This window comes from Peromyscus eremicus, chromosome 5 (genome assembly GCF_949786415.1).
Source record: "Peromyscus eremicus chromosome 5, PerEre_H2_v1, whole genome shotgun sequence".
Classification (NCBI taxonomy): domain Eukaryota; kingdom Metazoa; phylum Chordata; class Mammalia; order Rodentia; family Cricetidae; genus Peromyscus; species Peromyscus eremicus.
Genome location: NC_081420.1, coordinates 660,766 through 685,968, shown reverse-complemented (window position 1 = coordinate 685,968; position 25,203 = coordinate 660,766). Strand labels below are relative to the sequence as shown.

Genomic DNA, 25,203 nt, shown 5'->3' with positions numbered 1-25,203 from the left:
ACACAGAGAAACCTTGTCTCGAAAAACCAAAACAAACAAACAAAAAAACTAGCCAATAGCAAGGCAGGAGAAAGGATAGGCAGGGCTGGTGAGCAGAGAGTATACATAGGAGAAAACTGAAAGGAGAGATCTAAGATTCTAAGATTTAGGAGCCAGAGAAAGAGGAGGACTCCAGGGGCCAGCCACCCAGCTACACAGCAAGCCATGGATTAAGAGTAAGATTTACAGAAGTTAGAGAACGGGAAAAGCTCAGAGACAAAGGGTAGATGGCATAATTTAAGAAAAGCTAGCTAGAAACTAAGCCAAGCTAAGGCCGGGCATTCATAAGTAATAATAAGCCTCCGTGTGTGATTTATTTGGAAGCTGGGTGGCGGGCCCCCCAGAAGAGAGCAAAAACTCCAACAGGGCACTTGTGAACCAGAAGCTGCGGCTATGCTAGGGACGTCTGCTGCAAGGGCTTCCTTCCTGGACACTTGGCCAGGCACACACTCTCCTGACAGGGCTTAGTTCTTCATGTGGTGCAGACAGGACTGCAAGAGCCAGACCGCCTCAAGGTGGACAAACTGACCATACCCTCTTGTGAACATGTGCTGTCCACTGCAGGCTTACCATGCAGTACTGTGAGGAGAGGCAAGGTCTGCCCATTTCTCTTCCTGCTACTGCTGCCTCCCAATCAGCTTCCTGTGAGGATCGACCTCCCAGGGTCCAGTCTAATCCCACTGTGGCCCTAGGCACAGCCCATGGGACAATCCTGAGTAGACCTCGAGCACTGACAGCTTGACTGGGCACTGCCCTGTAGTCACCTTTGTTTTTAAGAAGAATAAACCAGGTCAGACATTCCTTAAATGCAGAACTCCTGATGACCAGAGTCCACACCGAGACACCTTCCCTCAGCTGTGCTGTCCCCTCGCCCTCAAGATCATATCCTGACCCACCAGAACCACTACTGAGAGTACACCTCAGACCCACAGGCATGGAGCCACCACCATGCTCCAACTGTACCTTCTCCTGGGCACCTGGGCATCTCTGAAGTCTGAAGGATGGATGGCCCTTCTGCCTGTGCCATTAGTGTGGGTTGTCTTAAAGGAGGACAGTGCCCTGTAGGTGCCTGGTTACTCACAGTCGGTTAACCAAAGATGGGAGGAGCCCAAGGCAGATAAAGGCCGTTCCCTGAGCCCAGTGTCCTTTCTAGGCACTGTAATTGAAAGACAGAGCCACGTGTTCCTCACTGGGACATAGGAACCCATGGAGTATTTGTGGCATACTTTTTAGCTACCCCAAGGGCCACCACCAGAGAGGTACTGGGGTAGTCTAGGGGCTAAGGGAGAGCTCAGGCTCAAGGTCCTAGTAGCTCCTGCTGCCTCAGCCCCATCCATCTCTGCCGGTCTCCTGCTCCAAAACCACCTGCTCAGGCCACAGGCTGCTAGTGACTTGGTAACAGAAATGTCCCTAATCAAGCCCCATCCATCTCTGCCTGTCTCCTGCTCCATAACTTTTGCTCAGGCCACAGGCTGCTAGTGACTTGGTAACAGAAATGTTCCTAATCAAAACACAGAGGTGCCTACAACCCAGAAAACCACCCTTGTGGACCTGGCAGGTCCAGTCAATAGGGCAGAGTTACAGATGCCTTCAGAGCATTCTTTCTTTGCAAGAATGTCCAGTTCCTGATGGCTGACTAGCTGGAGATGTAGAAGCATTTGTAAATCAAGGAGAATAGAGGGGCATTCCTGAGAACTGTCAAATACTAAAGGCACCAAGGGCACCAATGCACTCATTTGTGATGAGCTGCAAAACTGCACGAGTGGCCGGCCCACTGAGACACCAGCTGATGGCCTTGAATAAAGTCCCAAGTGCTCAGGAATGCAAATTGGCAGTGGGGCCATGGAGAGGTTTTTGGAAGGGGAGAAAAGAAATAAGAATACCAGGTGGCCTCTGAGGGAAGTGAACCATGACCGATGTGAACACACTGTTGGGGATGTTCCCCGAGCATCCCTATAAGGCCTTGAGGTAACAGGGAAGTGGGTGTTGCATACATACCTCAACGGTGTCTCCCAGGTATGCTGTGCACCAGCCATGCTGCTGGGGAAGTTGAGAGTGTTTTGCTCACAAGAGACATTCGATTGAGAGGGCTCAGGTGGCACAGTCCTATTGGACTTGGAATTGAGCAGCTCTACCCCAGGGCTGTCAATTTGGCCCCCTCCTCACCCACCAACAGAGCTGATAGGACACCCAGTGGAAACACTGGAAGAACAAGACAGACACATTTGCTGGGTTGCTGAGGCACCAGCCTGAAAAAACAGGCTTATATTGCACAGGGAGAGGATTCCCAGTAGGGAGAGCAGCACTGTAGTCAGAAGAGACTTCCAGAGGGCTAGGCCCTGCGGACCCCGAGCCACATCAAAAGCCGGTCTAGAAAGGTTACAGCCCGAGACAGCCAGCCATCACTGGAAAAGGAGGAGATGGTTAAGCTGTTCTCAATGTTCTTATCCCTGGCCCAGGCCCAGCCACTGCACTCATGGCAAGGCAGAATTGTCACTCCAGATGAATAAAACCCCACAGTGGCCACCAACCGCCACCTCCCCTTCCCATCCTGTCCTGCCAATCCCAAGCTCGCCTAAGGTCTTTCCTGTGTCCTCCAGCTGGACCTCAGCAGACCTTCCCCATCCTCAAGGCATAACAGACACAGGTTACTGTGAAGACATCTAGGGTCAGGCAGGAAGGTAGCTGACTAGACAGCCTGAAGCCCACCCTGGAATTTTGGCCCTTAGAAGCTCTACTTCTCCACTGTCTCCAAGTGAGGTCTTTTCCTTCCTCCTAGTCTTGGGCCAGAGCAGAAAGGGCAAGGAAGCCCTATTTCAGCAGGATCCCTGGAGTGCTTGGGCAGCTTCTTCGATGTTTCCAACAAAAGCTCTGTATGCACTTAGCCGGTTGGGGCGGGGACAGCAGAACCCTCTGAAGTTGGCAGAAATGGAGGAGGGGATTGGGGCTGTCCAATGGCTGGGAGCCTGGCTGGCACTGAGGTGTGGATGGAGCTGCCAGACACCCTGCATTATCCAGAGTCCTACACGAGGAAGAATTGCCCTGTCTGAAAAGATTTGTTCCACAAGCACGCTCCCAGTAAGGCAGCACCCAGGCTGTACCTCCTCCTCGGCCTTCTCCCACCCAGAGCCTGTTTACAGCTGAGCTGCTCTGTGGGGATGCTGGTGAACACTGGTGGCAAGCAGCCCTATGAGATTTGGCCCCCCAGGCCAAAGGCTTCCTTACCTGGACATTTCCTCTTGGACAGAGCACTGGTCATCGGGGAGCTCGTCATCACCATGCACACTTGCAGACAAAGAGGTGAGACTCAGTTAGAAACAAGGAAAGGCTGCAGATGTGGTACAGGGCGGCACATAAGGACTTCCACACACACATGAACCAATCCCCTCAAAAAGGGAGCTGGGGGGAGACTGGGCAGACTGCCCAGAAGGGTCCATTTTTCTCTCACAACAAACTTGATAGAAACAGGGTTATACTGTGCCAATCACCAAGAACAAAACACTTCAAATCTGGATAAAAGAAGGAAAAGACCCTGTGACCTCAGTGCTGGGAGGGAGGGCAATGTCTTGCTATTTCACTACCCAGCTCACCCATGTCTCAACAGCTGCTAATAGGAGGTGTCACTGTCCATTTGAAAAGCATTATAGCAATATTTTCTTTTCTTTTCTTTTTTTTTTGGTTTTTCGAGACAGGGTTTCTTTGTGTAGTTTTGGTGCCTGTCCTGGAACTCACTTTGTAGACCAGGCTGGCCCTGAGCTCACAGAGATCCGCCTGAGTGCTGGGATTAAAGGCGTGTGCCACCAACACCCGGCTATTTTCATTTTTTTAATTGAACATAATACAGATTAGTACATGCAAGCACTTGCACTGAGTGGCTCATGGCATTAATTCATCTCATACCCTAGCAAGAATATTACCATCCTCTTCTTATTGAAGTAGAAACAGATGTAGGTAGGTTGACTCAGCCCCAATCAAAAGTGGTCAGAGCCAAGTTTTATATTCAGTCTGGGCTCTGGATGATTCTATCAAACTGCTCCTCCATGCAGAATATTAACACAGGCATGAAAGCTGGCTTTGCTTCTTTAAAAGAAAATGTTTCTGTGTGTTGGGGATGGGGGCATGCACATCCTGTGGAGGGCTGAGGACAGTCCTGTCACGTCAGCTCTCTTCTTCTACCTTCATACGGGTTCTAGGGTAGATCTGGGGTCACCAGGCCTGTGTGGTAAATGCCTTTACTTGCTGAGCCATCTTGATAGCCCTTTTGCCTAGCTTTCCACTCACATCCCTTCACTAGGGCTCTGAACAAGCCACTTTCACAGACTTACCTGCATTGGGTATATTTCCACCTTCAGGAAAAGATAATGTGAGCTAATCACACCATTCAGGTGCATGAGGTTACTATGAAAAGTATCAGAAACGGGGCCATAGTCTAAAATCAGTCTTTTATTAGACAGTCACCTGTGCTGAAAGGTACAAAATAACCTATGCAAATCTGTGTCCCATTCTTTGTATGAATTGTTCATTTGGTTCACTAACTAGGGGGAGATTTTTTTTTTTATTTTTAAATCCACACTTCAAGTATATATCGAATATGTATGTGGTGATGAGACAGTGTGGCTCTGGGCCACACAGGAAGCAGATAATCCAGGGAGCTGAGGCATCAGATGTAAAGGGCGTCCCCCTGTCTTTCCCCAATCCTGCCGGCTATGTGGCTGGCCAAGCTGTAGGCCATGATCCATGGCCTACAGGCCCCACAGCCTACTGTTCCTGGGTCTTGTCCTCCAGGCCATTAATCTCCGAGCTGTCCAGGCTGGCACAGAGGTGCATGTGGAGTGATTTCATAGCAGGCACCCCTCACTCACTCACCTCCTGTGACCCCTAAAACTTAAGTCCTGAAGCCTTAACCCCTCTGTACCTTACAATTGGCTACATCTAGAGGCAGGACCTTTAAAGAGGCAAAGATAAGCCATTACGGTGGCCCTAATCCATTCTCACTGGTAACCCTACAAGACACACCAGGGATGGGCAGGTACAGAGCAATGGTCACATGAACTCTAGTGAGAAGAGTCCATCAGCAAGCCAAGAACAGCAGGCGCAAGAAAAACCCACCCTGCTGACATTTTGGTCTTTTGAGCTTCGCACTTCTGGCACTAAGGGAATACATTTTTCTCTACTTGCCCCAGCCAGGCTGTAGTATTTTGTTATGATGTCCCTTGCAAGTTAAGAATTAGATCCACTTTATATTTAAATTACTATCTACTGGACATGCTCAGTAAGTGAATGCAATAAACCAAAAAACTGTTTAATATTTTTAATTATGATTGTAAATTATACAATTTCTACCATTTAGTATTTTGTATAAAACCATTTGACAATACACAAGATTTTCAAATGCAACAAGAAGTATCAAAAACTACATGTATGTGCCAAGTTTACAGGCTAGGGTGAAGCTTTATCTTAAAAATACCTTCAGGAGAATAAACATCCAACCAGTTCTCTCAGCTTTAAAAATATGATTAGAAATATACAATTTAATAAAATATCAAGACAATGATTGATCAAATACTGATTCATCAGTTACACCTTAAAACTTCACTTAATCATCTGTACATGAGTGTACAATAAAGTCTTCAAACAATGGATGTAAAACTGCAGTACTCTAATCTGATGGACATGTCTATCCACAGTGAGTTCTATTGGATTGTTAAGGAGGTAATTTCTTATACAGTATAGGCAAGTCTTTTTAACACACCTGTAGTATTTCCATTCAATGATATGAGGAACACTCAGATTTAAAGAGAGATGCAAGACATTTTAGTGGAAGAGAAATCTTAAAGAAAACAGGTTTTAAGGTTTCTGGCCAACTGCTTTCTAAAATGTGGCAAGAACTTTTAGAAAATATATGAAGAAAAGCAGCTGTTACTTCTAGGACACACACCAAATGAACAAATACTTGTCATAGACAGCGATTCAAGCTAACAGAGGCCTAAGGAATTCCAGGCAAAAGTTACCCAGAAAGCTGGAAAGGTCTGTTAGACCTAAAAATACTCTAAGAGCCTCATGAGAACACTTGGGAAAGCCTCTATGACCTGTCGGGGGCCCAAGCCAAGAGGTAGAAGCCACCTGTGGGGTGAGGTGATAGGGCATGGGGTGGGACAATGGATAGGGCTAGGTCTCGGGGGTCAAGTTACAGCTAGGAAGTTCTGAGGAAGAGCAGCACGTGGCCATGTTAGACAAATACTGCTACCATTGAATGTGGCGCTGCTCAGGGCCCATCCTTCTTGCCTCATGGCAACAGAGTTCTAGTAGGGCCTCAGAACTGTATTAATCTCTAAGTCCTAAAATCCAGCTCTGCAGACATTCCTCTCTTGAACTCTGGGTGGTCTCAGTCCCCCAAAAGCTTCAAGGGCACCTATACATGTACTTTCTAATTTTAATTCTGCTAGAAGAGGTTGTGATGCACTTTCAAAGCTATTTAAAGTTCTTAAATTAAAGGGGCCCCTGCAATCAACATTCATTGATTCATGCCCTATAGCAGCAGGGTCTTCTAACCCAGCAGGTTCTGGGTAGTTGTAGTTGGGGAGGAGTTGTGCACTAATTCACAGCAGGAAGGATTTTCCATTAGTCAGACCCAGACTTCCTGGGTCCTAGATGTCACCAGTCAGTGCTGGTGACTGTCCATCCCCAGAGTTATCACTTCAGCATCTGGAGTAGGTTTTCCTGGGAATGTATCCTCACCAACTCACGTTTCCTAAGTAACTTCAGCAAGAGAGGGAATTTTAGCAAGAGCCACAGTAGTAGCAATTCTAGCTGAATGGAGTTGCCAACACAAAGGGGCGATTTCTAAAAAACACTATGGTTATCACTGAAGCCCAAGTGGTTTATTCCCAAACTCAATCACTATGAGCCACAGTGGGCAGGCCCTCACTCATCCTGATACACAGGACAAATCCAGCTTGGTTCAGATGGAGGAAGAACTATCCTAAGAAGTTGCTACTTTAGACTCAGGTACAGTCTGATTGAGCATTATCAGTAAATGAAATGTTTGTCCTCCTACCTAGGTCTTAGCTGCCTTTCTCCAGTGTTTAACTGGGGAGGGACTCGTTGTGTGGATTCTACATTGACATTCCCAGGCCCCCAACCCAATGTCAGCCAATGCCACAGTTTGAGGAGAGAAACACTGAAATGGGGACCCACTGTCTTTCATTTTTTTTTTTTTTAAACATTTACCAGACTTTAACCTGTTCATTACAACTACAAGGAAGGCAGCTTTTCACATGGGAATGCCTGCTCGCCTGACACATTCATCTGTCTTAGGAAGGCATTGCTCTCAATATTGCATTTTTCCAGTCTTCAAACTGGGAAGAGTAAAAACCATTATCCTCTATTGTGGAAGTAACTAAGACAACCATAAAGTATTCTCTAATTATTAGCTCTGTCTTCTTCTTTTTGGCAGCAGATAAATTCTGGCTTTGCGACTGCTTCATGGCACAGGTACAGCTGGGTTCCAGCAGGGTGAAGAGAGAAGGCACACGACAGTTTCTAGTCATAGTCCCTAACCAAAGGCAATAGTGAGTTCTCTTACACAAACAGCCTAACTCCAGAAGCAAGCAATTGGCGCTAAAATCAAACTGTGAATCACAAGAAAAAAAAAACTCCACAGCATTACAGAGAAAGACTCTACAAAGGGTTGACAATTTCATTTTTAAAGCCACCATTATTCAGGGTGCTTTCCCACAGACAAGCAGCACTGCTGTTTGGTTTTAATGTACTGGAGGAAACACAATTCTAATGTGTGACTGAGCAACCAATGTCCCAGTCCCGAAATCTTCATCCTAAATGACACAGGAAGGACTTACGTAACCTTTCAACTGAGAAAAGGTTCAAATATTCTACCAACATTCTTTAGCAGGTTTTAGTAACCACAACAACACATAACAGTGTTTAAATGCAGTTTTCACAGATTGTTATTAAAGCACTCTTTGGTGAAAGACAAGCAGCTTGGGTAATTCACACAGTGAACATCACAACAGTATTAACAAGAGTAAAGTGAAAGTGATTATACCAAATCATATCGTAAGACGGAGGGTACCACTGGAGAGATGCTCATCTCCTTTCACGTTTATAAACTGCAGGATGGGGTCACAGGCTGAATAAAAAATAAATACACCAAGAGACCTCCAGCACACCCTCCACTCTCCTGAAGGCCAGCAGCGAACACGATTGCCATCACAAGAACACACGTATACCACACTCACCAGACAGCACTCTGGTGGAGAGGTTGGGTGTTGACACCTGAGACTAAACTGTCAACAGCAGCTTTCATCCAACTTGAGATTACAGAAGGAGAGTCCGGCCCTCAAATGGCTCAGCCACAACCCAAAGTCAGTGAGCGGCTGAGGGGCCAGTGACGTTTTCTTCACTGAATGAACTTCTCATGTGGAAAGAAACTAAGGCTTTTGCAGTGTCTGTTTTGTTCTCGGATGATTGGCTAAATCCTGCTGGGGTTTTCTGTTCCCTGGAGTGCTGGTCACCGGGTTTTTACTTTAACGCAAGACACTCTTAGTCCTTGAAACAGCTGGACTGAGGAGAGAAAAGAGAAAGATTTACCATGAAGATTTTAAAGTGTCCCAGAGGGAGTTTCCAAAGACGAGGACGGCAACATAAAGAGAGTACTGGCATGCGAAGAAGCGCGTACTTGGTGTAGTTCTGACACTCTTACAGAGACAGGACAACATCAACCAAACACGAGAGGAAGGCAGGGTAGAGGAAGTCCAAATTTCATTAAAAAAAAAAAGCAATAGAAATAAACAAAAACAAGTGGGAGCAGGCGCGGGCAGCAGAGCAAGGCAAGGTACCATAATGCCAGCATGGGCATTGGCTGCAAAGCACTCCTCCTCCTTTCCCTCCAAGGAGCCAGGCTGTGGGGACAGAGGAAAGAACGGAAAGATAAAGAGGGTTACTGAGTGGTTTCAAGGTCAGAATTTGGTTACAGAAAAAGCTCCAGCACCTCAAGCAGTTTCTAGTTTTGGCAACCCCTCCTTCTCACAGTGCTTGGCCTGTCTGTAAGAAGATTTGGGCAGGGACAGCCAAGGGCCCCTCTGGGCTCATCAGAAATCAGCCTGACTCGACCTTCCTCTCTTCCTTCCTCCCACAATGTGTTGTTATGCTTTAAACTCATCAGCAACTTTCAGAGAAAAAGAAAAAGAAAAGACAAACCCACTCACAAAACTACTTCTGATCTGGAGGTGACCCTCACTTGGCTAACAGAAGACTCATCTGAATTGGGTGTGTAGTTTTTACAGACACGAGCAGAGAGTACTGAGTGCAAAGACAATTGGCAAATCTAATCAAATGGAAATACATCTGGAATTCCAAACGAACATTATTTTAAAGTCCAGAGGGAACCAGCACTTAGAGAGATAGCATCCTGGGACTCCTAGAGATAATGGCAGATGAAATGAGAAATCCCAGAAGCAATGGAACAGGAACCAGCGGCTGAGACTCTGAGAGCTGTGGTGCAAGGACAGGAAAGACGGCCATGACTTTCACAGCAGGACTTACAAAGGCACACGTACGTATGGTTTGGATGAGTGAGGAAGGACCCTGGGCATCGCACCATGTAACAGGATAACCACAAGCATCAGGGTGATTTGGTGGCAGGAGAAGAGTGATGTTTCCCAAAGACACACCTTTAAACATAAAGGTCACTTGGACATGACAGATTTTAAGAAAATGAGATGAAATAACTGAAAAAGAAAACTGTCCAAAAGAAACTTTAGAAGCTTCTAGAAACATGCAGCAATGAAGTGAACTCTCCAACTGAGGCATCTGCAAGTCTTCCACTTGGAGGTGTCATGGTGTTCAAGACTCATTCTGAGAATGCTTCAGAGTTAGTGGAAACACTGAAAAAAAGCTAACTAATTTAGTCAATTATGAGCTGTTTTAATGGATTTATGGTCCTGATAGGCAGTGAAAAGTGTGGAAACCCACAGACTTCCTTCTGAATCTGAATCTGACAAATGAAAAGGAGCCACACAAGGGATCATCAGTGAAGGAGCCGAATCTTTCCATCCCACACAGGCTGTGTGCTCCACGATGTCTGGATGTGGCTTCTGTCCAAATGGACACATGACATAAGGGCATTGACATGAGAAGCACAGTGGTCTTTCTCTTCCAAAAACAAACACCTCTATCCTAACATGTCCACCTTTCTCAGTCTCTTCATTTAAGAGGATTTGTTGGGGAAAAGTCTCTGAAGTTGAAATGTCTCTTGGTAAAATGTCAAAACTCATGAGTCCACTCAGTACAAAGTGATGTTTGGGAGAATCTCCATCCTGGAAGCCTCAGAAAACAAATGGGGATGTGGGAATGAAGTTTCCATGGGCCACCACAGAGATGCATGAGTACGTGGACCTGTAACAGACAGGGCCTCTCCCACAAAAGAGCCAGGAGACTGGTGAGCCTACACCCCAAGGGAAGACTAATGGACACTGAAAGAGAGTGTAATCTTTATTTTGAATGTGGTTCTTTTTTTTTGGGGGGGGGACGACTATGAGCCTGTTTTTCCTGAGTTAGATTATATACCAATGTTAATTCCTTTAATATCCTCCAACCAAAAGCTGAACTTTATTCAGCAGACACAAGAGGCTGTAACCTGGAAGTCTCTGATTCTCCTTATTTCCTAGAATTAGTGGAATACCATATACAGTTGTGTGCCTTTCTTCTGTAAGCTGGAGGTGATAATAGTTAAGGTAATATGAATATAGGCCACAGCAACCCCAGTCCCAATTTCTTTGGTTTCCAATACCACCCCAAATTCCTGAAGGGCACTTTGGGACAGTTCATTTAGCCCAGCTTATTTAGTCTACTCAAAGCATCCAGTCCAGGCCCTTGGGAGCAGCTCACTAAAAAAATCAGAAACCACTCTCCAGAGAGGAAAAGTGGAGGTCACAGGAAGGGTATGTGAAGTCAAGAAACCTAGACAGAAAGACTGATACACAGTTAACCCTCCTCAGTGGAATATGGTATGATGTGAATCAAAGCTTGGCTAGAATTCTACTTCTCAGAATCAAATGAGCAAATCCTGTTGGACTGTTAATGGAAGCTTGATCACTTAGACCTAAAGAAGGTGATGATGATGCCAACATCAACACCATGCCTTCTGACCCGTTATTGTTTTGTTTTGAGATAAGGTCTCACTGTGTAACCCTGGCTGCTGGACCTTGCTATGTAGATCAGGCTCCCTGCCTCCTGGGGGCTGGGATTAAAGGCCAGCACTCCCAGGGCACTTTTGACAGTCTGACTTCACATAAAAGATATGCCTATTTCTTCAACTTAATGGGAAAGTTGGAATCTAAGATCTTAACTGTCCTACCAACCAGAATCAAGAAGCACAAACGTTTGCTTGTGTTTCATTTGTATGCATACTTAAAAATTTGCATACTGTAAATAATTATATGACAATACATTTCTCTATATATGGCATAATGTATATTTACAAATTGGAGCTATACCTCAAAGTTTTACATGGGACTTTTATTTACTCTCTTTTCTTTTTTTCAGACGCATTTATCTAAGTCATTAAATTTTCTTTTAAGACATGACTCAGGTTGGGGATTTATCTCAGTAGTAAAAAGCACTTGCCTAGTCCACATGAAACCCTGAGTTCTACCACCAGCACTAACAATCAATCCATCAGTAAATAAATGGCTCCAGATTCATCTGGCACAACTCAGCCCATCTCCTATTTTTCTGTTATAACATTTGGACGCTATGTTATAATACACCTAAATCTGACCTTTTGTCAGTGTTCTAATTTTCTTGTCAAGTTAGAACCACAGAATAAAAGGAACATGAATGCTTAACTAATTAACTAAAAATTTAAAACAGGGGCTTCCCCTTCTACAGGACCTAACCTTGAGTCTGGACAGCTGCATGGACTCCAGCTCCAGGGAGTCTAACGTTCCCTGGCTTCTGTGGGCACCAACACTCCACACATATAAAATCCCTAGCTTCTGAGTCAGTGCCTGCCTGCCAAGTCTCAGGTACCCACGTTGGTTCTTTGTCCTGTTCTCAGGAGACTCTAGCTCCATAGTGAAATTTTACAAAAGACTCAGCAACAAGGAAAAACAACCAAACTCAAAGCATTCCGTAGAACCGCAAGTACACAGAGCTCTTGGAACACAGCGGCAGTGGAGTTCACCAGAGATGAACTTACACTGACTAAGTAATAAGGGTGAAAGCCTCCAACGAAGGGAGACGCGCCTGGTAAAAGCAGCAAGGATGATGTAGAACACGGCCCAGATTAACCTCAGAGCTTTCCGTGTTAAAAAGAAGCACCACCACTGCCAGGTGATGGCGCCGGCGCGCCTGCTCTCTACAGCCGGGAAACAGCAGTGGTGTGGTCTATTCTTCCCCCATCAGCAGCTGGGGCTCGGAATTATCTTAAGAATTACATGTGGCCGGGCGGTGGTGGCGCACGCCTTTAATCCCAGCACTCGGGAGGCAGAGCCAGGCGGATCTCTGTGAGTTCGAGGCCAGCCTGGGCTACCAAGTGAGTTCCAGGAAAGGCGCAAAGCTACACAGAGAAACCCTGTCTCGAAAAACCAAAAAAAAAAAAAAAAAAAAAAAGAATTACATGTGGAAAACGTTCTCAACAGAGCCTAGCGTAAATGAAAGCGGTGGCAACTGAGGAGGGGCTGTGGCCAGAGAACGGGCATCAGGTCTAGAGCCTCAGGCTCCGCCACGACTCACTGAGCTGTACCCGACAGACACGAAGGGGCTTCCTCCAAGCCCGGAGCACTCGGGAAAAATTCTAGGGCAATGCCCTCAGCTTCCCCATATCAACTTCCCCATATCATGCCAGGGACCACACTTCTAACAGAAGGCATTTCCTCTGGACAGCCAGTAACACAGAAGCCTCCACCTTCCTGGGACATGAATCAGTCCCAGGAGCAGGGTCCAAAAGAGTAAACTGGAAACAATCGGGAACTTTCCAGAGTAGGACTCTTTTCTCACCTTTTAAGACTGCTTTTCCCCGAAGCAGATCTGGTGGTTCGTTTAGTAATGCCTGCACTGCCAGAAAGGTTAGGTTCAGGGGTTTTACAGCTCTGAACACGGGACTGAAGAATTACTCTGAAAACAGTTGGAAAAAGGCAAGATTATATTCACTAAAACAACTTTTCAATAGCTGACAGAGGAAGGCAATTTTGCACTTTGGTATAATTATTTGTTTTGCAAACTGAAGAATTTTCCACAATCACATTTGCCACTTATACACAAACACCAACCTTGACGCACATTTTTACACAAGCGTCTCATTTTTCTTTGAAGGTTATTGGAGATACTCAGGTGCTTGGCTTTTGGGAAATGAATGGCCTGGCATTTTATGCAATTCACAAACCAAAGAAATCTACTAGTCAAACCTGCCAAAGTAGAGTCTCAGATTTCAATCACAAAGACAAGTCATAAATCCCGTATTTTTTAGTGTCTGAATATAAACTTAGCAAAACAGCTACATAATATTCACTGGTCAGAGCAGAAAGTAGATACAATAAACAACAAAGTAGCAATTTTATATGCCAATGAAAAGTTTAAATACATTCAAGCAAAATTTCAGTTTTGTCTGCCTCATAACTATTTACCAAATCTTGAATTTATCCCTTAAATGCTGTGAAACTTGTCTTAATTAAAACCACCCAGGACAGAAGACTGCTCAGGATGAAAAATCATAAATCAGAAAGAACAGGCCACACAGAGCACGCTCTCCATGAGTAATTCTTATTAAACTGTCAGAGGAAAAATAGCAGAAAACATCAAAAGATGTTGGCAGGCCAGTCTCTGCTTCAGAACCCATGCACTCCTTTATTTCCTTCAGTGTTTGCTAGAGGAAGGAGAAAACACTGACTTACCAGCTTCCTCTTCTGGAGTCAAACCACAATCGGGAGAGCCAATAACAATCTGTAAGAGCCCAGCTCCATAAAAATAAGTAATTTCAACTAAGGAAGAGTCTGCTTTACAGGCCTGTCATGACCAGGGTGATTGACAACTACTGGTCCTTCTAATGTAGCAAAGGTTCCAAAGTTCTGATGATGGTGGGTTACTCACAGCAAGGGCAGCCAATCCCCTCACTGCTTGGCTCACCAGTTGTGTGAGAAGAGGTGGAGCTGTTAGCCCACCATTTGTTCTGAAAGTTCTAGAGCTTCACAGGCAATGTAGCCCTGACTGAATCTGCCCATGTCACGAAACTGATCTGAAATTCTCTAAGTAGAAATAGTAGATGCACACACAATTGTGACTCAGGAAGGAACCAACTGTCTAAGACATGAACCCAGCTCCCCAAAACAGGATTTAGTGAAAAGTTCTTTTTAAGAAATGACATAACAATTTAGTATGCATGTAATAATCATGCACACGTATTGGGCATAAGGAATCACTTCAATATGTATATATAATATATAACAATAAGATGGAGTAGTTGGCTCATCCAGGGCCTCATTATCATCCCTAATGTTGGGAACCTTCAAGGGCCCCTCTCCTTAAAAAATTCTTTTAGTTGTCAAACATAGTTACTCTGTACTGGGCTAGATAGAACATTAACGCTACTTCTTCCATTCAACTGCTAAAATTTCTTTCTGCTAATACAAATCAAGGAGGAAATATTTATTCATCTCTCTTAAGGATATGAATCTAGAATTTTGCATAAAGTCTAACAAATCCATCTGCTGATTTCCCAGGTTTTTGGGTAGTGTGTACAGTTGATTGTCCTCTGCTGCTTCTTGACAGAGGAGAAAAATGAGACTGGGTTTTTCTGAAATGTCACTCCTCCACTTCAGACCATTTGAAGTCAAAAGCATGGATAACTATCATACTATAAGGTCATTAGCACACACACACAAAAAAAACAAGAAACCAGGGTACTGCCTGCTCAGGAAATCTCCTGATTTCTTAAATTACTGAAAGTTTAAGTGCTACACAAAACAAAGAACTACAACTCAATCAAGAAGTATTTCTTGGGGCTGGAGAGATGGCTCAGAGGTTAAGAACACTGGCTGTTCTTCCAGAGGTCCTGAGTTCAATTCCCAGCACCCACATGGTGGCTCACTACCATCTGTAATGAGATCTGGCTCCCTCTTCTGGCCTGCAGGGATACATGAAAACAGAACATTGTATATATAATAAATAAATAAATCTTTAAAAAAAAAAAAAGTATTTCTTAGGCTGGCTGAAAAAATATTTTTAGAGCATTAATTTTTCTAAAAATAGTGGAAATAAATATGAAATAATGATATTAGTGGTTACTAATTTCTGTGGAGCTTTGAAACGCAAAAGGAAATTTAGTATACATTAATCACACCAGGGAAGCCTCAAGGTTATCTGACATGGGTGAGCAGTTAGTACACCAATGCAGTGGGAAAGCTCCAAGACTACACTTACATATTACCAGCAAGAGGCAAAAGTAACTCAGAGAGGGCGAGGAAGCCAAACCAAGTGTTCCTCTCTGCCACAGGAAACTGGGGATTCACTGCCACCTGCCCTCCTCACATGGTTTTTCTCATGTAATATGCAGAATATACATTTTTCTCTTTTCTATCTGCCCCGATGAAATTTACATTGGTCTTCCTTACTTTGTGCCTAAACCATAGACCACTGCCCTCTCTGTGGTGTCTCTGGAGCCTCAGCAGCTCCAGATGTTGGACAGTGACAATGTGAGACATGCGTGTCCTGCTGGGCCTCCAAATGCTTGGATGTCTTTCTAAGGGACCACTGCCACAGAGCTTTTTGTACGATGCCCCACAACCTCCTTCACCTTTCTCTAGTGGCACCATCCCCCATGCATGCACCAGGCACAGAACATTAAATGCTTTCTGGTCTTATGCTCCAGGCCACCAGCTATTGGATTCTGAATGGTTGCTAAGCAAGGCTCTTACCAGCAGCTCACAGCAATGGCCCATCACAATGGAGCAGTGAAAACTGTCTGTCACTCACAAATTAAGCCTCTTTGGAAGAAAGTGACCAGGAACCAGTGGCTACAAAGACCACACTTGTTACTTACCTCAGCTACAGAAAGGTTTTTGCTTTTGTAAGTTCAAATCAGTAGGCAGGCTAAATGGAATGCCCCGCTTAGGTCCTGAAATGTGGTGGTGACACCAGCCACAGGTGACCTAACTATCTTGCAGAGGACACTGAGGGAAAAATCCCCAGCAGAAGCAACATTTAAGCTGAAGACATTTGAGCCTGATGACAAACATTACTAGCAGCAACCCCACCCATTCAGAACATCTTGGCCACTTGGAACAGTCTGAGAAGAATAAACTATAAAAGGTATCACTGCTCTTCAGTCAAAAAAAAAAAAAATCCTATAGAAACCTGAGTGTGAATATGAAACTATAAACTCACCTAGGATGGTCAAGGAATTGCCATAAATAAAAACGTGTTCAGTAAGTTTTCTTTAATATTAAAGAGTGGGATTGGATTCATTTTTCATCCTTCTCAGTCATATGAAAACACTCAACAGAACCACAAAGGACCAGGGTTGGTTGCAATGTGCTTTTACTTTGGAAGAAATCCTAGAAGGGAATTCTGCATGCTTTGGTAATTCCTAAGTCCAAACTAGGACAAGAAAAATCACTTTTGGAATGAACAGAAGAAAGGTTACGGAAAACACACATATATGGGGTGTTGTTGTTGTTGTGGGACACAGTCTCCCACTGTGGGCCTTAACTGTGGGGTTCCACATGGGCGTTTCCTGCCACATTCTGCTGAACAGAAGAGGACAGATCTCAAGAGAATACAGTAATTGTGTACATAATCTAATAAAGATAGTCTAGTTACTTTTGGGAAAGGAAGAAAGCAGAGTGCGGAGACTGTAAGGCAGAAACATGAGCAGGAAGGTGACAGCAGCTCCCTGCCTCCTAGTCTCACTTAACACAGAGGAAGATGTGACGTAGACTGGACGGCTCTGCATACCAAAGACAGGTGACAGGAAGAGAGCTGTTCCACGGCAGAATCGGGCTGTAGTCCTCACTAGCCCTCAATGCTACAAAACCCAGTCTTTGCTTAAAGAAGAAATGGTGAGAAAACCCATTTGACTGGGGACACACTCAAGGCACAGAATATGAGAGATGTGCATAGCCCCTGGGAGAAAGGAGGCCAGACTAATTAGCCCAACTAACTAAACATTTCTGACAGGAAAGAAAACTATTCCAATGTCTGTATTTATAAATAACTAGTACAACTTTCAAAAATAGGTGTTACTTTTAACATCCTTGGCTTAAAAGGATCATCCTTGAGGCTCTCACCCACTGCTACCATCCCATTCATTGAAAAGATTCAGAAAGAGAACCCTGGAAAATAAGCAAACCAAAACAGCCAGGAGAGCCAGAAGGAGAAACACATGCACCTTGAGAACCACACTGGACGACAGGGAGGGTAGGAGATACGGAACAGGAAACTTACACAGCAAACTATCTGTCAAAGGGTCCGGATGGCTACTGTGTTCTGAAGCCATCAAGACAGAACAGCAGGGTGGGGAGAATGTAGTCACACACAATCCACCAGATGGCAACACTACACAGTGCAGAGGCCAGCACAGCTAGGGGGCATCTGGAAAGGGCGGAAGGGGAAAGAACAGATGTTCAAACTGGGAAGCCAAAATAAATCATGTAATAAAATACATAGAGCCACCTGTGGCTTTAAGACACCCTAAAAGACCCAGAGCAGCAACTGTGATGGCAAAGGGGCGGGAAACAAGGGTGGTGGTGGTGGTGGTGGTGGTGGTCCGATTTCTGTTGAGACAAAAATGCTGACTTTAGTTCAACACACAGGAACAAATGGTGAGACTCCATCTCTAGTTGGATAACCACCCCACCATACTGATTTACAATACTTAAGCTGGCCACAGTCAAATATACAGTATGCTCGTACAAAACACTACACCTGAGTACAGGGAGAGGAGGAGGCAGAAACAGCCCACAGACAGTCTGGTAAGATCGGGAGGTATGACTATGGACCCCTGTTCGTCAGTTAGGAGTTCGGGTGAACTGCACACTGACAGCATGGACTGCAGAAGCACACCTGACCAGACACCATCAGCTTCATTACTGTAGTCACACTATGTACGTTTCCTTGTTTTCTTTACACAACCTGAGGTGATTTGAAAGAGATGGACCTCATAGCCTTGGGCATTTCAACACTTAGTTCCCAGTTGGTGAGATGGTTTGGATAGGTGTAGGAGGTGTGGCCTTGATGGGGGAAGTATGTGACTGGGAGTGGGCTTTGAGGTTTCAAAGCCTCTTGCCATTCCCAGGTGGTTCTCTCTGCTTCCTGCCTACAGCTCAAATTTGAGTTTCCATTTCCTGTTCCAGCTGCCAGGCCTGCCACTACACATGCTGTCGCGTCCCTGTGATGCTGATCGACAACCCCCTGGACAGTAAGCCCAAGTAAACATTTCCTTCTTTAAGTTGCCTTGGTCATGGTGTAGTATCATAGCAATGGAAAAGTAACTAATACACACTCAAACTTTGATATTTATTTTCCCGTCACCTCCTGTTCCCTTCTTTCTTAAGACAAGGTTTCCTGTTGCCCAGGCTGACCTTGACTTTACTATGCAGTTCAGGATGGCCTTGAACTTCTGATCTTCCGGCCACTACCTTCTAAGTGCCTACCTAAGTGCTGGGATTACAAGTATGTACCACATACCCAGTTTTAGCTTGGTATTTCTTGTGTGTGTGCTGTATGTATTCACATGTGAACACATCAATGTATGGATGTGTGTGGAAGAAAGAAGTCAATGCCAGGGTCTTCCTCAATTCTTTTCCACCTTATTTTTATTTATAGTCCCTGACTACAATGTCTTCTTAGTTGGTAGTGGCATGCAAATGGGATGTCTGCACTATAGATTTTCATTTGTTCCTCTGTTAAAACTCAAAGCCTAAGAGTTATTTTTCTTTGTTGAAATGCTCACTTGTCTTTTTTGCACTGTTAGATTTAAGTGATTTTTCTAAAGTAACTGTATGTTTCTATCTGATGACCATGTAGGACACAACTACAACCCTACCCTCCATGCATTCTTTCCTGCAGATCTAACACACATAGTTCGTGGCACACAGAGTGATGGGCAATCTGGTGTCAATACTGTCAACTTGACAGAATATAGATTATACAAGATACAAGCCATGTCTGTGAGGGGTTATCCTAGATCAGACTAACTGAGATGGGAAAACCCACCTTGAGTGGCACCATCCCAAAAAGGAGAAAGTGGTCTGAGCGCATGCACGCATCAGATGAGGTGTGACCAGGTACCTCCTCAGTTTCCTGCTGCCTGACTTTTCCACCATGATGAATTATACTGTGAGCCTAAATAACACCCACCCTCCTCCAGTACTTTAACCACAGCAACAGGAAAAGTAACTAATACAAACAGAATTAGTTACTAACAAGCCAGCAAGTCAATTTTAACATGGAAAATACACTTGCCATCCAGTCCTAAAGGTCAGGTAGGTGCCATGGTGCTAATGAGCTACCAACCTCACGGAAGTCAGCATGGGGCAGTCTCTCCAATGAAAGGACAACTGTACAACTTCTAATAAAACAAACTTCTCTACAATACTGGAATTTCCTAAAGAAAAACCAATCACTAGGAGAGACATTTAATATCTAACTGTAACCTCCTCCTAGGATTCTCTAGGACATTTCTCATCTGGTTCTTTGAGTATTTTCCTACCTATGTCCAAGTACCAATATGGAGGCAAATAATTTACCAACAGCAATACATGAGTCAAGTGGGGAGGTAGGAATGGAAGGAAGTGGATTTACCATGCTCCCCGCAAAAGACTCCAGAGTTTTCTAACCACTAAATGGCAGATTAGGAAAATTTGAGCCTAGAAGTTTGCTATCCATATGGAGAAGAGGGCAATTTGAGGGTGCTCAGTGAGATCCAGTTCACTCGAGAGTGCTTCAGCACTCACCATTCTTTGTTCCTTTTTTCACACTGGTCGGGGAAGTATACTAACTAAAAAAATGAGTCCTTTCACCTCGTCTTTTCCAGCTCCCTCACTCTCCTTGCTTCTTTCCTTCCTTCCTTTTCCAGCGGTGAAGAGAATTAAATCCCAGCCCCCTGCAAGCACTCTCCCACCGAGCTCTACCCAAACCCTCTAGCTGCTTTCATTCAGCCATTACTGAGAGCAGCAGAATTTTAGCTCAGACAGCCTCACAAACTCTGCTGAGTGTGGAACATCTGAAATCATCTGCCAGTTCCAAGGGTCTTTAAATTTTAGTCTTCATTTGCTTTTCTATTACCATGTACCCAAGGCTATCAATTGCATAATCTCAGCTTCCCTAAGAAAGAATTATCACTAAATAATTTGAGTTCCAGAAAACATATTTCTAAATAGAGTGGAGAAGGTGAAATTTCCTGAAAGTTCTATTTAACGAGAACAGGTGTACACACACACACACACACACACACACACACACACACACACATCTTTTTATTTGTGTATGGTGTGCATGGGCACCTGCAGAGAGCAGACACCTGGAGTAGAGTTACAGGTGACTGTGTGTTGCTTGATCTGGGTGCTGGGAGCCAAACTCGGGGCCTTTGTAAGAGCAGCAAGCACTTTCGTCTCTCTAGCTGATTAACAAGAACTTTTGACCAAACAGAATTTGTATCTCCTAACTTCTAACCTGGCTTCTGAATGTAGGGTAAAACAACCTATTAAGAAATAAATTGGCAATGGACAGTCTTAACATAAAAAGTATGTGTAACCCACAAAAGCATCACCTTCCTAGAACTTGCAATTCAAAGGGCGTCGTGCCCCACCTCCCACTCTGCCAGGAGCAAAGGGCAGGCAAAGAGGCTTGCTAGAAATAAGAATTTCGGCCGGGCAGTGGTGGCACACGCCTTTAATCCCAGCACTCGGGAGGCAGAGCCAGGTGGATCTCTGTGAGTTCGAGGCCAGCCTGGACTACCAAGTGAGTTCCAGGAAAGGCGCAAAGCTACACAGAGAAACCCTGTCTCAAAAAAACCAAAAAAAAAAAAAAAAAAGAATTTCGATCCCACCCCAGGTCCAACAAGAAGCTGCATTATAAGGTAAGCTCCCACATGACGCAAAAGCTCAGCTAGGAGGGCTGCCAGGAGGCCACATAGTTTGAGTTCCAGTATTTGTACACCAATCGTGGACGTTCTCTGTAGTTGGATCAAATTAAGATAAGTGCTTAAGAAGTTCATGTGGGGATAAAGACACCTACTATGAAACTTCTTATTGTGCTCTTTGTCTACAATTAAAACTCAGTTCTTCAGACCAATATATATATAAACATAATTTGGGTATAAGTTTATCATTATCCTGAGATGATATAATGATTTTAAGACATCATTTGACAATTGACTCAATTCTACTGTGTGCAGACTGATGATAGACATGTAACCAGCTTAATAACTATGGCCAACTCTGTTATCCTGGTCTTGACATCCATGGTTACTCTCTTGAGGGTGTCAAGCTGACTGACAAAAGCTTTCCTAATACTGCTTTCCTACCAATCATGGCTCCCGAGGTTACAGGAGAACACAGAGAGAAATGAACAGCTGAGCACCTCTAGATTTTAAATCACACACAAGTGATCACTGCAAAGTAATAGGTGTGCAGCTAGGGAGAAAAGTATTCAGGAAAAATGTCCATAAGGGACCCACACAAAATAGACAAGTGTGACCACAGTGAAGGAAATCACTCACGTGAGGGGGATAGTGTTGGCTTTTGACTGTCTCCGACTTTTCAAGGTCCGAAGTCTATCTCCTTGTGTCACTCCACTGATTTCGTCGTCATCACTATACTGTACAAGTTAAAAGAACAATTAACAGAAAAAAAGAAAACACTGAGCTATTAACTTAGGTTGCAACTGAAGTGAAGTGGCTATTTATCTAGACACATACAGGCATGCATGTACACGCGCGCGTGCGCGCGTGCGCGCGCGCGCACACACACACACACACACACACTCTTAAAAGTTTCTTCTGAATGCTACAATAGTTTTCAAAAATCAAACTACCAGCTACATTTCAAGACAATCAAAGCAGATTTTCAATCACCGGACCCAAAGCGCTCTTTATAAAAGCGTAAAGATCCCTAATGGGCTTTTGGTTTTAGAACTTATAAAAGTTTGAACATCCATTCATTACCCCTTAACCTAGTATTGCTGCCAGCTCAAACTGTGGTTCTTTGGAAGTTCTCCATTTGAACTACTAAAGAGGCTGAGATGAGGATGGGGCAGTGGTGCAGAGGAGTAGAAAGATCCGTGTGAAGAGCCTACTCCCTACTGCTAATTTCCATCTGTGTTTAGGAAGTGAACATTTTACAAGCACACAACTTTCTTTTCAGTCAAACATTTTTAGAGAGGATTGTATCTAAACACAACTGTGTGGTGATAGCCCCTTCAAAACCACTTTATTATCTTTACCTATAATTTTATCCATGCCCTACAAGGATCTCAACAGCATTTACAGCAATAACAACAGCGTGATCGGGACGGTTCCATTACCGGATCAGGCTCTTGCTTGTCTTGATTCTCAAGCCCATCTATTGAAATGTCATCAACATCTGAGAGTTGTTGGGAGAAGGCTGCACTGAGGGGTCCATTCTCCTGCCCTCTCAACTTTTGACGGAAATATTCGCCTTCCAGCCAGAGGCTTGACTGTTTCCTAGAATGTTTAAGCAACATCAAAACACAGCTTTCCATAAGGACACCCCTCTTCCCCTATCTCTACCCCACACTCCTGTCGTTACAGGAGACAAGCTTCCAGTGTACTTACATGACCAGAAACTGCTGCTGGGGCCCAATCACTGAACCGGGTCTGCAGATTCTAAGCCAGGCAATGCTCTCGGCTGCCGTCATCCTATAATGCTTCATGAGATAGCAGCCTATCAGAGTACCTGTTCGACCAAGGCCAGCTAGAAAAACAAACCAATCAATGAAACCTGGTTGTACATTCTCCAGACTTTTCTGAACAAGAGGAAGAAAAAACAAAAAAATTAAAGCCTTCCCAGGGCTTTGGTTCCCTCTGCAGAAGTTCTCTACGTCAGTCCATCTGAAGAGGTGTAAGAAGGCCAGCACGAGGGTGAGCCCTCAAGACCTAAGTGGGATGCAGCCCAGGAGCAGAGACTCAATCCTTCTAAAATTCCCTGAGGATTCGATGTGAAGCCAAAGACTGAAAATCATTTTCTGAACAGGGATTCTTAAGAAATGTGGTGTTTGGAGCTGGAGAGGAGACTTAACAGTTAAGAGCACTTATTGCTCTTACAGAGGACCCAGGTTCAGTTCCAGCACCCACTATCAGGTGGCTCATAACTGCCTGTAACTCCATTACTATAGGAGATCAGACATCCTCTGGCTCACACACCACACATGCACATAAATAAAAGTAATTTTTAGCAAGGCGGCAGTAGTGCATGCCTTTAATCCCAACACTCGGGAGGCAGGCAGATCTCTGTGAGTTCGAGGCCAGCCTGGTCTACAGAGCAAGATCTAGGACAGGAAACAAAACTACACGGAGAAACCCTGTCTCAAAAAACCAAAAAATAAAAATAAAAATAAAAAGTTTTAAAGTGTTTTCTGCCCAAGCCTTACATTTGCTATCAAATCCAACAGTATTTCCTACTCAACGTCTGTCTGAACCTGTTCACGCTCTGCTTTAGGGGAGGAGTGCTGGGGACATGTTAGACAAGCACTCTTCCTTCTGTTTTGTATGTGTCTCTGTATGTGGTGTGCATGTGAGTGTGTACACACGGTTGTATTTGAGGGAGCACGAAGAAGCCCTAAGCAGAAGTCTAAGAGTGTTCCTTAACTGCTCTCCAGGTTTCTGAATTGAACCTGACAGATCTCACCCACATGGCTGGTTTGGCTAGCTAATCTGGTCTGGAAATCCTGTTTCTTCCTTCCCTGTAACTATCGATGGGCTACATGACCACCTAGAATTTATGTGTCTTCTAGAGATCTGAACTCCAGTCTCACAGTTGGCGTGACAAGCAGTTTAGATGATGAATCATCTCCTAAGCCCTCTTTTCTCCTCTTATAGAGAACATTATAATTAACTCCTATGATGGTTAATATGTTGTGTCAACTTGGAAGGAATTTTTGGTTAAGATCAGCATTTCAACTGGTGCCATTTTTAGTAAGCACACTGCTTTCCATAATGTGGGCAGTCCTCTCCCAATCCATTCAAAGTCTGCACAGAAAAAAAAGACTAGCTTTCCATCCAAAAGCAGGTCTGCCTTTATGCCTCTAGGCAGGCAGTTCATAGTACAGATGATGGACTCACTGACTCCACAGTTTCTTTTAATAAACCATTCTATACATAAACATGCTATTACTTTCGACTGCTAGAGGACCCTCCTTGATGCACATAACTTAGAAAAGGGGTGCCGCTGAAGCAAACACGTAAAACTGTGGCAGTGGCTTTGGAACTGGAAATGTATGGGAAAGGACTGAGGCAGCTGCTAGGAAAAATCACCCCGGACAAGAGTAAGCAGTGAACAGTTTCAGTCTCCTGCCACCCACAGTGTGTCAGTGGCTGTGGGCATTTTATACATGGTTTCTATTATGTGGTGATAGTTCCCTTCCAGCCCTACTTTGTTCTCAGTGGTTTTATCACAAAAGGGAGATGCCAAATTCTGCCAAATGCTATTCCTATATTAGCAGAGACGATGTGGCTTTTGGACTTCACCGTTACCAAGGAGATTCACACTGACTTTTCTATGTTGTATTACTTCTGTAACTCCAGGGCAAATGCTTCAGAGAGTGAATAATATTTTACTATATTGTATTATCTCAGACAGGTCTCCTGTACCCCAGACTGGCATCAAACTCACTGATGACTGAGGGTAATCCTGAATTCTGATCCTCCTGCGTCCACAACCCAGCGCTAGGACTGCAGGTGTACACATGGCACTCGGGTTACACAGTGCTGCAACCAAACCCAGGGCGTCACGTTTGCAAAGCTTCCTAGAATCCATTTACTGTGCTACTGAATTCAGCTGGTAAACACTTTGTTAATCATGCTTTCGACGCTGACGGCTTCTTTGCTTTGGTTTGGTTTGGTAGCAAGGGAATCCTGGCCTCATACAGCTTATGAGGTGTTTGTTCTCTTAAGTTTTGAGTAAGTCTCTG

General features: G+C 44.4%; 1 protein-coding gene across 2 annotated transcripts in view; it reads right to left on the bottom strand.

Moving 5' to 3' along the window:
• Positions 1-7,405: 7,405 nt before the first annotated feature.
• Cdc14b (cell division cycle 14B) overlaps positions 7,406-25,203 on the bottom strand; it is a 93,835-nt gene continuing 76,037 nt past the window's right edge. For both annotated transcript variants that reach the window (XM_059262742.1, XM_059262743.1), the window contains exons 10-14: positions 22,850-22,988; positions 22,579-22,738; positions 21,776-21,873; positions 13,060-13,176; positions 7,406-8,622 (exon numbers count right to left, since the gene is read on the bottom strand). In XM_059262742.1, the coding sequence (XP_059118725.1) occupies positions 8,586-8,622; positions 13,060-13,176; positions 21,776-21,873; positions 22,579-22,738; positions 22,850-22,988 (551 nt within the window). In that variant the 3' untranslated portion in view covers positions 7,406-8,585. The remainder of the gene's footprint in view (positions 8,623-13,059; positions 13,177-21,775; positions 21,874-22,578; positions 22,739-22,849; positions 22,989-25,203) is intronic.